The 12,371-nt window shown below is 47.6% G+C and overlaps 1 protein-coding gene across 10 annotated transcripts in view; it reads right to left on the reverse strand.

The window, feature by feature from the left end:
* Positions 1 to 3,075: 3,075 nt before the first annotated feature.
* CADM1 (cell adhesion molecule 1) overlaps positions 3,076 to 12,371 on the reverse strand; it is a 315,335-nt gene continuing 306,039 nt past the window's right edge. For all 10 annotated transcript variants that reach the window (XM_054693117.1, XM_054693116.1, XM_054693119.1 and 7 more), the window contains 2 exons: positions 5,182 to 5,313; positions 3,076 to 3,262 (listed from right to left, as the gene is read on the reverse strand). In XM_054693117.1, the coding sequence (XP_054549092.1) occupies positions 3,144 to 3,262; positions 5,182 to 5,313 (251 nt within the window). In that variant the 3' untranslated portion in view covers positions 3,076 to 3,143. The remainder of the gene's footprint in view (positions 3,263 to 5,181; positions 5,314 to 12,371) is intronic.

Below are 12,371 nucleotides of genomic sequence, written 5' to 3' on the forward strand. Positions count from 1 at the left end.
ACCTGGCCCACCTGTCTGCTGAGAGGGTAGAAGAGAAGAGGATGGGCAGGATGAGCAGAGGAGGAGAAAGAGTGATTGAAAGCAAGCCGGCCGGCGCAGCCTTTCTTAGCATCCATCTACCGCCCCGGGCGCGACCCCCCAGTGGGGTCCTGAGGAGGAAGCTGGCCCCCCCGCCCACCTCTCCTCTCAGGCCCAGGCATCCGTAAGAAGTCCATAATGAGATTAAAGGATCACTTTGTAACATTAATTTTTTTTATTAAGAAGACAGATATTTTATAGTACTTCTTTTTTTTCTTTTTTTTTTGTAAAAATGGTATACATGAACCAATACAAAATGCGAATGAGAACATATGGATATGGAGTTTCTTACACCGTAACATTGTTCATGTACACCTTAGAAACAGAACTGGCCTAAAGGGAAAAGTAAGACGTCGGTGTGACTAAAGAACAAGCTTATTTGGCATCAATTATACATCCTTCATTATTTTATATTCCTTTAAAAAACACAAAAAACAAGTTTGTTCTTTCTTCACTCTAAAAAAAGCGATCATCCTGTACAAAGTAATACTCAACAATACATTTCAAACAGTGCACTGTATACTTAAGAAAAAATACATAAACCAATATACAACTAAAACCCATAATTTCCTGTTTTTGCTTTGTTTTATTATTATTATTTTTTTCCAATGTGTGGGGCCTACACTTTGCAATCTACCTGAGACAGAAAACACCAATCGAAACACATAAACCTGAGACATGTCAACATTGTAAGCCATAAAGTTACATCAGGAACACTGCACTACTGTACACTTTTCAAAACAGAGAGGAGGGAGGTCCCAGAAATGAGATGCCAATCGTGTGAGGAATGGTAGGCTTTTGTTTTTATATCCTAAAAAAGAACAGCTGAGAAAACAAAAAACAAAAACAAAAACACCAACCTTTCAACGACATGCTAAATGGTTCTCACCCTTGGATACGATCACACTATGGTCAGCGTGGGTGCTAAGGGCTCGGGATAGAACTGCACGTTAGAAAATTCATTGAAAAAGGGATGTTGGTTGTGGCTTTTCGTCTTGGTTAAGTGCCAGGGGTTAGGAGAGGGGAAACCAAAATGCTGCTCGGTATGGATTTTCTTTTACAGACCAGTCCGTTCCCAAAAGGCCCCCATATTGCAATGGTTCTATCAAAGGTTAAAAATAAAGACAAGAAAAATAAACACGCTTTCCAATAACAAAAGAATCGACACTTTTTCCCCCTTAAATAAATCAGTATTAAGTTTTCCACGTAAGGTAACAAGAGTAAAAATGCACCTTGCAAAATCCAAAAACGACTCACTGAAAATGTTATATAATATATATTTATATATATATAGATATAGATCTATCTTTTTTTTTTTTTTTTTTGATGCCATCTTTCCACAGGGACTGAATTCTGGAGCCTGGAGCCTTACCAAGGCATCTGGTAAGAGTTCAGTTTTCGTCCTTCAGGACTACTTCTAGATTTCCTAGACGTTTCAGTGAACATCCCCATATTTCTTAAAAAAAAAAAAAATGTCAATGGTTCCTTGACGACTTTCCCTTTTCCCAAGGCTCCCATCTAAGACATGTTCTGGGTAACTCACTGGAGTAGCCATGCACCACGGCCGCTATCATGCGAGGGTCAATCAATTTTTGGCAGATGGTTCTTAAGGCTGAGGAAAGAGGCCAAGGCTAGTGTATGAAAGGTAAAAAGATAAAAACACTCACATTTGAGTTTTGATTAAGTAACTGAATATCCCTACATGCTGTTTTTCCACCTCTGCTCTGACCTTTTGAGAACTGACATCGACAGCAGACCAGTGTGAGAACAATGCCGGCCCTTCTTTGCGCCTCCTGCCTTTGTCAAGCCAAATCTGAAGGAATGAAAGTTTCACACGGATTCGAATTGGAAATCCCAGCATGACAAATATCTGTAATATACAGTACATGCAGGCCACATCCTACTGCCTTCCTAACTAAGCACAAAGAAGAAAAAAAAAAAAACAACACAAAAACCCTGTCCTGTTCAGTCATTCGCACACCGCACGGACTTGCTTTTTCCTACAAATTAGTGAGAAGTAAGGCCGATTGGGAAAGGTAGATGGAATCATTTGGAACAGAAATAACCAGAGCAGAACTATCTCCCCCCCTCCCTACTTCCCCTCCTGTGGCAACTCAGATTTGTCCACTTCTATAAAAGGAACAGAGCCGTCGGTCTGCTCGGGGCGTTGAGAAAGGCGGAGCCCTTTCTGCCCCAAACCCTTCCGGACAGCGTGGGGGATCTATGCTGAGCCGTCTAAGGTACAGAATAAAGACAGAATTCAATCTCACGGCGACACACCGCACTTGCAGGTAACCCTGTACAGTAATGTGGTTCCACAGCAAACAGAACATTTTCTGAATCACAGTCTAAGTTTCTAGTCTTCGCTGCTCTAAGTATTTGAAACATGGGCAGCAGCAAAGAGTTCTCATTGTTTGTTCACCCAAATCTTTACGACAACAGAGAAGAATGCATTATGGATACACTAAATTCTGAACTATGAGATCTAAACTGTGCTGGTTCTCCTTTTAGGAAACTGAATTTTGAACAGAAAGCAGTTACTTCCAAAACAAACAACAAAAGGTAAAAACAGGAAAAAAAAAAAATACAGGGGACAAAGATTAAGGAATCCCAGCAGGCAAATTCCAAAACGGGAGATTTTGGAAAAAAAAATTCAAAAACTCTTTTTGGAGGGGGAGAAAAATAAATGCGCACAAAGAAGAAGGAAAAAAAAAAAAAAGGAACACAACAAACAAACAAAAAACAAGGCACAGAATTTTCTGCAATCTATCTGAACTAAACCCAAGCATCCAAGTTTGACTTGGTAGGTAAAAATCAAAATAAAAAACAAAAACAAAAACAAAAACCAACCAACCAATAAAAAAAAAGAGGTGTCAAACAGCAGAGTGTACTTTTCAAAGAACATTTTTTTTTTTTTACACAGCAAATCCCAAGCCTTCGCAGTCTCGCACCTTTCCACCCATTCATTAAAAAAACACACGAATTTCTCGCAAGTTCCAATATCACTGTCTCTTTATCATCTAAATAGGGCCAGTTGGACACCTCATTGAAACAAAAAGGCTGATCTAGATGAAGTACTCTTTCTTTTCTTCGGAGTTGTTCTGTCCTCCTTCTGCATTGATTATAGCTGTGTCTGCGTCTGCTGCGTCATCGGCTCCTTTGGCTTCATGAGTGAAGTATGTACCTGAAAGATGAAGGGGTAAAGCACCGTGACTGTCTGATGGCCTCTGTGTAAAGTGGTACAGAGATGGCAACTTGCTTTATGGCCATCATCAGCCGAAGTGGTGTGCAGGCAGCAGAGGGGAAAAAACAATTGGAAGGAGAGAGCGAGGTGGGTGAGACAAATGGGGATCCGGGGGTTCCAAAGGCACCACTCCAACTGAACCGCTGCGATATAATTCAGCAAATGAGACATTAGAGCAGTGATTATGACCAGAGGATGTCAGCAGAAGAAGACGTGAGTGGGAGCTAAAAATGCAGAAAGCTGGAGAGCTGCTCACTAACGTGTAAACAGTAAACGCCCAGGACCAGTGACCGGTATGTGCACGTACATGGTTAAAGACCAAAGCAAGGAAGAGCAATTAGCCAATAAATGAATTAGGGCCCTGATGGTGTTCTATTGTCATCTCCAATTGTTTATCTGAGCCAGTGTCTCCGTGAATCGTTATTGTCTATTCGTAAGCGAGCGCGTGCTTGAACTCGCACAGGTAGGTTTGATTTTCGCCTGCTTTCCGTTTCAGAGTGGGGTTCCAGATTGAGATATTCTGTGGTGTTCTAGCAGCCGTAATCAAGGTGGGGGATCTGCCTTCAAGAAGGAGCATCTCTCCCTTAGGATATGACTCGAGCCCGGACCCGGATTCATGGATTTGCTAATCGGCACAGCCACTTTATAATGACAATCGACAGAACATGACAGTCGGCAACACTTTTAGCCCCGAGTCCCAACGGTTGACATGGAGAAACACACGGACTGCACCTCGGTGTGATGTAGAGGTGGAGCTTACACTGCCTGTGGTAACCAAGTGACCCTGTCCCCACAGGGGATGCTGCATTCTGGGGGTTCTTACGTAAAACATGCTGAACATCACCTACGGTTTCAAGTTCTCAAAGGGACGGTTCTGAGAAGGCGGGGCAGCACCTTCCCTCTCCCCTGCGGTGCAGCACTACACCCCTCCCCTGCGCTGCATGGGCCGGCAAGATCTGTCCTGCTCTCTGGCCTCCACAGCCTGCTCCCATCCGGAGGCACAGCCTGGGTACAGGGGAAGGGACAGCCGGTGTGGAGGGCTCCAGACCGCTTTACACTCCAGATGGGCACTCCGGCTCCTAAAGGCGGTTGTCAAGTACCTGGGGCCTCCGCTGCTGTGCTCCCGGGACTGCCTACAATGGCACTGCGGGCCCTGGAGTTAATGTTATAGAGCAGCCCCGCAAGCTCATTGCGCAGGGCTTGAGAAAAACAACTGGGAGAGACAGGGGCCGACAATGAAAAGGAAGAATAAATTACCAAGAGGGGAGAAGAGGTTTGGAGCAGCATGGGGCAGAGGGGGGAGCATTGGAAGAGATGATTGCCCATCCAGACTGCACAGATAAGTGTGATGATTAATGGCAATTTAAATCAATTGCACTGATAATTTTAAAAATACATATTTATGTGGCTTTTAAGGCACATCAAACCAACGAAGGATTCCAGCCTGTGTGACCAGCTTACCCTGAGTTTGGGCCCCCGGGGCACAGCGAGTCCACTTGCTTCCCAGAACGCAGTAGATTTGGGGCACACTCTGTCCGTGTTTATTGTTTTGGGGCTCACGCCACACCTCGTACAGCATTTGATAATTTTTACTCTATCCCCAAGTGTGGATTGTGGGATCACAGATCTATAAAGCTTTATATTTAGAGAAAATCCAAATCAAGGAGTGCTACTCATCAGCTTGCACAGTCCTAATCAGCAGCTGCTAAGATTGCTGTTTGTTCCGCTCCGGTTTCCAGAATCAAGTAGGCTATGTGACCATGTAAACCAAACTGCCTATCAAGGACACCGGAGCCAAGTCCCCAGAGGCGGGGGCCGTGGAGACGTGAGTCTCCTGCCTTGCAGAGCACCCTGCTTACCTTTATGTCTGGCAAAATAGCGGCCCAGAATGATGAGCAAGCACAGCATGGCGAACACCACCACGGCCACGACGCCGCCGATCACGGCGTGATCCACCGCGCGGATGGAGCCTTCTTCACCTGCTCGGGAATCTGTTGAAATCAGAAGAGGAACAGGGATGTAGCGCTCATTACAAGACACCAGACGCCCTGGAGACACTTCCTCCAGGGTCAGAGGCCACCTTCTCTTTTAATGGAGGAGTCAGAGAGAACAATCCAGATGGATCAAGTTACACAGGCGGGAACAGACTGACCTGTCCAGTGCTGAATTGATCTGTTCTCCCCACAAGGCAATTTCATTTACAAGCAGCATAGGCGCACTAATGTATGTGGAACAAGTGCAGGGAGCAGGGAGGGAAGAAATGAGTCTATCCGGTCCTGGCCTGGTCTTAGCGTTCTCTCTATCTGTGTCCATTGCAGATCCTATTAAGGATCTATATAGGGGGCGCTGGGAATGGCACCTTCGGGCAGGGACAGGAGCGGCAGGGTGTAGGGGGTTAGCTAGAGTCTCTTGCCAGAGGTGCCCAGTGTCTGATTCCCTGCTAGGCACGTGCACAGGGAAAGTGAGTTGCTCAAAAGCCACAGCTGCCTAGAGATAAAACAAGGATTATAAGACTAAAGACAAGTGACATGTTGGCTACATTTAGGATGTGTGAGGAGTAAGCCTCAATCTAAAACCTAAAAACCTATTTCAAAAAAGACAGCAAGGAATAATTGTCCATTGCCACAGACGGTTTTTATTTTATTTATTTAACACTTCGCGATGCAATTAATTTTCCTTTATAAGCATCACTCCCTCAGGATGTCTTCTTCGACTGAGGAACGACATGTTTGGCTGGGGAACAACTCCAAAATGAACCCAGAATGAGCCATGGCGATGCGGAATGGATGTATGGCTGTGTAAACAATTTTAATTTAGGAATGCGGCTACATCAGCCCTTGCTGAAGTCCTAATGGCACCTGAGATTTATAATGTGGTAAAAAACAATTATTCTCCCGTTGATTAATACATTAACATTTTGGAGTGGAAGCTAAACCATTGTCTTTTTTTTTATTGAGTCAAGTACGACACCTCCATTAAAATGATTTACTAGCTGTACCTTACAATTTAAGCACAGCAGCAACAGAAACGGTAAAAATCTTTTAACTTTACATGATTTGTGAAGTCATATGTGAAGGATTTACCATTTAAATCTTTCAGTACAAGAAGCACATGGCCTATAAATCTGTCCCCCTTGCAGTTGCTGGACGCCTAAGAGAAATGCATTTCACCAGGAAGACTAAGAGTGCAAATTCAAGTCAATTTTTAAGAAAGATTTATCTCTGTCTCTCTCCAAAGAACAGAGCAAATCTCTGAAGCCTCCACCTCTAATAATATTTGAAGTTTATCGATCAAGTGTACAGATCCGTGACAGCTAAAGGTAATGGTGCTCTTTTGAGCTGAAACCTGATACAACGCTTTCAGCAGGAGGGCATGATTTACACTTTCTATCGATATTTCCAATTCTGCTCTGAGATTAAGTACTGAAGGATGTGGGGAAATAACTTGTGACTGAGGGTTCCACGAAAAGTGCTTTAATTAAAAGACTTTAAATTAAAAAATGAAGTATTTAAAGTGTTTCATTAAGTTACCTTCGAAAGGACCACAAGCCACCCCTCCCAGGTTCGGCCCCATCCAAACCCAAACAGAAATGCCAAAGCCGAGGTGGCAGCGGCTTGCCCGGGACAGCGGGATGATGGGAGTTTAATTGGAGAGTGGAAATGGGTCGGAGGCAGAGAGCACTGCAGCCAATTAGCTCGCTCTGTGATGTGCGAGCCCCTCCAGCCACACGCCTAATAAGCTCGACCTGAAATGTGGTGGAGAGGAATCTCCCTCCTCTGCCAAAAGTGGTGTCAACTGCAGGTGCAAGAGCCCCCACTGCCTGCAAAGTCATTTCAACCGGGCGGACCTCGGCCACAGGACAAGCTTGGGGAACTGAGGCACGGCCCTTGGGGGTGACCTTGGATGCGGGCTATCTGCTGGAGGATATGGTACTTTACACCCCAAAGGCACCTCAAAAGTGCTCCCAGGGAGACAAACCAGAAAAGAGAGGGAGCTGTGTTTCCTTAGGGCAGCTGTCCAAATAGGGGAGTGGGTGGGAATGAGAATTAACTAATCTCTGGTTGCCCTGAGCTTCAGGCCGATTGAAAAATAGGGGTCTTTTAATTAATTCCTTGTCTTGGAATTGGGTGAGAAAAAAGGTGACAGCAGCGATCGAGGGGAAGGGTAAGTGGGACCTGCCCGGGAAGACCAAAAACAGGAGGAGAGGCTGCCAGAAACAGACCCTTCCTGTCTGGGGCAGGCACGCTCAAGGCCGCTGGCAAGCCTGCCTCCCTGAGTCTAGGCACAGGAATACTCTAGAAGCTTAGGGGGAGAGAGGGAGGGAGGCCCGAGCAGAGTTCCGATAAAGAAAAACAAAAGCAGCTCGCTGGGCATGTCACCTGTGGGACTCAGTTCCTCAGCCGACACCTTCATTTCCCCCCATTAACATGGAGCTGAACACTCCGGGTGCCGCTCTCTCCCCCTGCAGTTGGCCCACACTGAATTCTGGGTGCTAGTTAGCCTCCCCGCCCCTCAAGGACACACATATTTTACAGGTACCTATTTATAAGGAGGCCCTCTCCGGCTATCTCCTGACACTCACTTTGATCAGAAAGTTTACTACCAACAGTTAATCACCGAGACATTTTTTCTGCCTTCAATTACTGCGCACGGACACAGAAGGGAACCGATGCTTCATTTACAGGAACAGCGCAGTTGTGAGCTGCCCGCCGCCCCTTCTCACCCCTAGCCTAGCCCTGGCCACAGGGGAGGTGCTGACAGAGTCTCCCATCACAGCTCCGAGGCCTAGAAGAGCATCAGGGTCCTGTTCAATCCAGTCTTTTCTTTTCTTTGCGTGTGTAGGTGGGAGAGTGGGCTTTCCGAGTGCCATGGGTCGGCCCAAGGTGCTGGTGGGGGACAGGGTGAGAGCTGGTTCCTACTGACAGGGAAGATTGCCTTCCCCAGGGCTGGCGCCTTGCTCATCGGATGAAGCAACAGCACAGCTGCTGGGCCAAGGGCGCCAGGCCTGCGGAGCAGGCTGGGGGCTGAGCCTGAGCAAAACAGCTGCCCGAGGGGCATTGTTCCAACTAAGTCCACTGGTTGCTCGGCCTTTCTAGTTCCGTTCGCAAAGCTAGAGTTATGGACAGTTCTGGAGAGAAACTGCTTCTCAAGTGAAAATCTTGGGAAACTCTAGGACTTCCACCCTCACCCAAAGATCTGCTACTCTTTGGGTGCAGAGCCTTTTACACAGATCTATGCATTGCTGGTTCCCCTGGGGACACCCTCTGCAGATCACAGCCTCCTTTTCTGAATCCGGCAGAGAACCCCCCGAAGAGCAGGGCTTTGCCACTGCCCGCAGGTCCTACCCTGAGCAATCAGTGAGGGCAGGTATAGGCCGCCCTGGTTGACATGACCGACCCTCAGGCAGATGGACCTGCTCAGAAGGTGGTTTTCCTGTTCTTGTTTCTGGGACTCACTCTGCCTAATCACCCTGCAGCGCAGTGCCCTGTCAGCTCGGTGCATGCTTATGGCATAGAGGTCCTAATCCTTGAGGAACCCTTCCTTGAGGAACCAAGCATTTGCGGGGAGCACGGCTGGCAGGAGTGAAGAATGCTTTCCAAAGCATCTCCCGAGTGACCTCAGATAGCTCAGGCCCCGTCAATCCTTGGGTCTGGCTTTTGGGAAGTGCTCAAGGCCACTGGGGGTTGGGGGTGGCACCGTCCTCCCTGCCTGCACTGCCCCACCCTGCAGCCAAGGCCGGCGCTGAGCAGACCAGAGTCTCTACCAGGACTGAGCAGCTGTAACTTCGCAGCCATGGCGAGTGAGCTTTTCTTTTGGTAAAAAGCTGGACAATTTGGCTCCGGGTGAGAGTTTACAAACTGCCAGCAGAATGCTGAGTAGGCCACATTGCTTAGGCTGCGGCTTCAATCACCCTGCGTCTGCCTTAGCACCTTAGAAGCTACAAGAATAAAATACTCCAAAGACACTCCCAGCGGGGGTGCTGGGACTGGCTCAGCTCCTCTCTCTACCCCTGCCCAGGCCGCCTGGCCCCGTAGGCTCCTCCTGGGCAATAGGCAGGGGGCGCTCTAGAGGCGGTGGTTCCTAGAAGGAAGAAAGCCAAAAGGTCCTGGTGGACCGTCCTTGTCCTCCCCTCTCCTTCAGAGGACTCCTCCGCTACTGGCTTCCCCTGTTCAAATCTTCGCCAGCGCCCTCCTTAACGCTGCTCTGCAGTCACGCTGTCTGTGTCAAACTGGGCTCGGCAACAGCTCCCTGTTTCTATGGCTACTTTACCACCTGGCAGGGGCCGCATGACACAAACTGCCATGGGAATGCCTTAATCATGGATCTATGATAAGCCTGGATGGCTCTGCTGCCAAAGGCAGGGATCCACGGGCAGCCAGGGAATGGCCAGTGTGTCCCAGACAAGCTCCTGGCAAGCGGGACTCTGGCTGAGCAAGTCACTGAGCGGATGCTGCCTGCCTCGCGGCTCGGCTGCAGGAGGAGGCCGGCTTTTTGCCAAAAACGCACCAAGTTTTCCATCCCTGGGAGCTGAAGTGTGAACCAGGGACACACAGCACAGGGCAGGGGTCCTCCTGGGCTGGCCTCCCACATTTCAAAACACCCCTGCCTCCGGCTACAAGGTGCATTGGAAAACTTGGGAGAGGCAGGCACTCCCCTTGAATGCACCTATCAATGCTATGCTTCTCGCTGGTTATCAACTGCCCGAGGTCTCATCTTATAAATCGGTATTTCCAGGGATCTCAGTCCACTGCCTCCTATTTATTGGACAGTTCAGATGCTTAACCTCCTGCAGCTGCTGCCTGTATGGATGACTGCAGGACAGTGAGTCTTGTTGACTATTCACACCGACTCTGCCACCGGGCTTCCTTCTAGTCTCCTCCTGGGCTGAGGGCTTGCTGGACAAGTCCCTTTAATGAAATACCCGTAGAATCCTTGTTTCTAATGGAAGTACTGCCTCCCACTTCCTCGGGCTGGGGTTGGGGGGCAGTTAGTCTATCCCTGAGGAAGTTTAGTGACTCTAATGTCACTCGCTGCTTCTTCTAGGAAGAAACAGAAAGCCTGACAGTGGATTTTCCAAATTGGAGGCAAACCCAAAATCTGACCCCAAAGACAAAACCCAGCAAACAAAAAACCCCAGCAGCATCTGAAAAATGCCGCAGCCTGTTCTCATCACCTATTGTAGTGCCCGTCGTGGCAACAAAAATAAGTGTGCATTTTAAAAAGCACAACTTTATTACTGAAGGGGAACAAACTGAATGGCATGCGCTGACAAAATGCCACATTATTTGCTAATCCTAATATGTTATTCTTCTTTAAGATTTGCTTTTCTCAGCACCAATTCAATTATAGATGCTACAAATCCTTCTGACATTTAATTCCCTCTTGTCAGAGAGTAGTAAATGTATACAGTACATGCACAGCTTTCCCATTAAGATGTTAATATATATTGGAGCACACTAGCCTCTATGCAACATAACCTTTTCTTCCTGCCTTCTTAGAAAGTGGATGGGAAGGAATAAAATCACAAAGATTCCCACACGGCATCCCAGGTGTCTAGCACTACCCTTCAGCTGCATCTAAATCTAGCAACATAACTGCAGCTACACTAACATTTCAAGGGAACTATGTTAAGCTACTTAAAGGAAAACTGCAGTCACCATCATCGTGCCGCCCAGAGCTCAGTAGACGCTCATTTAAATTATTAATGGAAGCACAGCACACGACTGCCTGGCTGGTGTCACCTAGGTGATCAGGACTCGGCTCTCTGTCACTGCCCGTGCAAACCTCCCGAGAGAGATAGGAGATGCGGGGGGAGCTGGGATGTCACTTCCCGTGACCTGCTTGAAAGAGCACTGGGTTTCCAGCAGACCCTGGCAGAAGCTGGGCTCCACGACTTTTCTCCGTGACGTCAGGCAGGTAGCTGACACCTGAGCCACTGGACATAACCATGGATGTTACGGTTGTTTTGTGAGGTTGATGTGTTGTCGAATGTTAAAGCACACCTCTCACCTAGGGCTTGGAGCACGTATCAGAGGTACCCCATGAGGATTTGCCCAATTTAAAGAAGCTACACGAAAGCCCAAGGAAGGCTTTATTCCAACTCTTCTCACTGATCAGCTCTTTGGGGGTGAGGGTGGTGCTGCTCACTCAGCCAGTTCTAGGAGGTAAGACGGCCCATAAGCACCTGGTGAGGCGAAGTCATTGGGCCCTCTTTTCCTTTACACAGAACAGCATGTAGTGGGACTGATGGCCTTGCTGTTCTACCTGGTGGCTGAGGCTGTGGCTCTGCTGGCTGAAAACCACCGAGGCCACGCTATGGTTAAGGTATAGCACTTGAGTATCAGATGCTAAATGCTTGTTGTCAGCTAAATGTGAGAACGAGTGGCCATTTTAAAATGTTGGTTTTTCTCCCTTCTCAAGTAACCTGACTTAATTTAACCAACAGTGGACATGACAGGATGCAACCCTCCTGAGGCAGTTCGCAGCACCGGAGAGACCAACGGCACAGTCATGGTCCACTCCACTCACCTCATGAAAACAAGGACTGAGATGTGTGATCGCTGTTGCATTTTAAGTAATAGGAAGGCACTGAGGATGATACTAGAGTTTTCCTTAAAGGAGTATACATCTGATAAAGAGGACAGTGTTGTCAAGTATTTCCAAACATACATTTCCCACTAGAATCTCTCTCTGGAGAAAGAGGCTTCAGTGGACCTCAGGCATTGGGGGTGTGAGGAGGATGGATTAATGAATATGGTGAAGTCACCCCAAAGCAGTGTCCAACCTGTAGAACTGGACTTCACATTTTGCATCTATAGCAGGCCAACTTCATTACTTTGGAGGAAAAGTTCCTAGTTGATGCTCTTCTTCCTCCCCATGGCAAGAGCAGTGGCATGTTGGATTATGGGAAGATCAGCAGACAGATGACATCCCAGCTCATAGTGTGCTAATGTCATGGAGAGGCTGGCGAGGGCTTGCTGCCATTTTTCAGTCTGTTGCCTTGTACAAAATCAAACCTTAAAATAAGGGACCCTAACTAGTTACAGTT

The sequence above is a fragment of the Talpa occidentalis genome, unplaced genomic scaffold (genome assembly GCF_014898055.3).
Source record: "Talpa occidentalis isolate TD23 unplaced genomic scaffold, MPIMG_talOcc4v2.1 talOcc4.12, whole genome shotgun sequence".
In the NCBI taxonomy this organism is placed as follows: domain Eukaryota; kingdom Metazoa; phylum Chordata; class Mammalia; order Eulipotyphla; family Talpidae; genus Talpa; species Talpa occidentalis.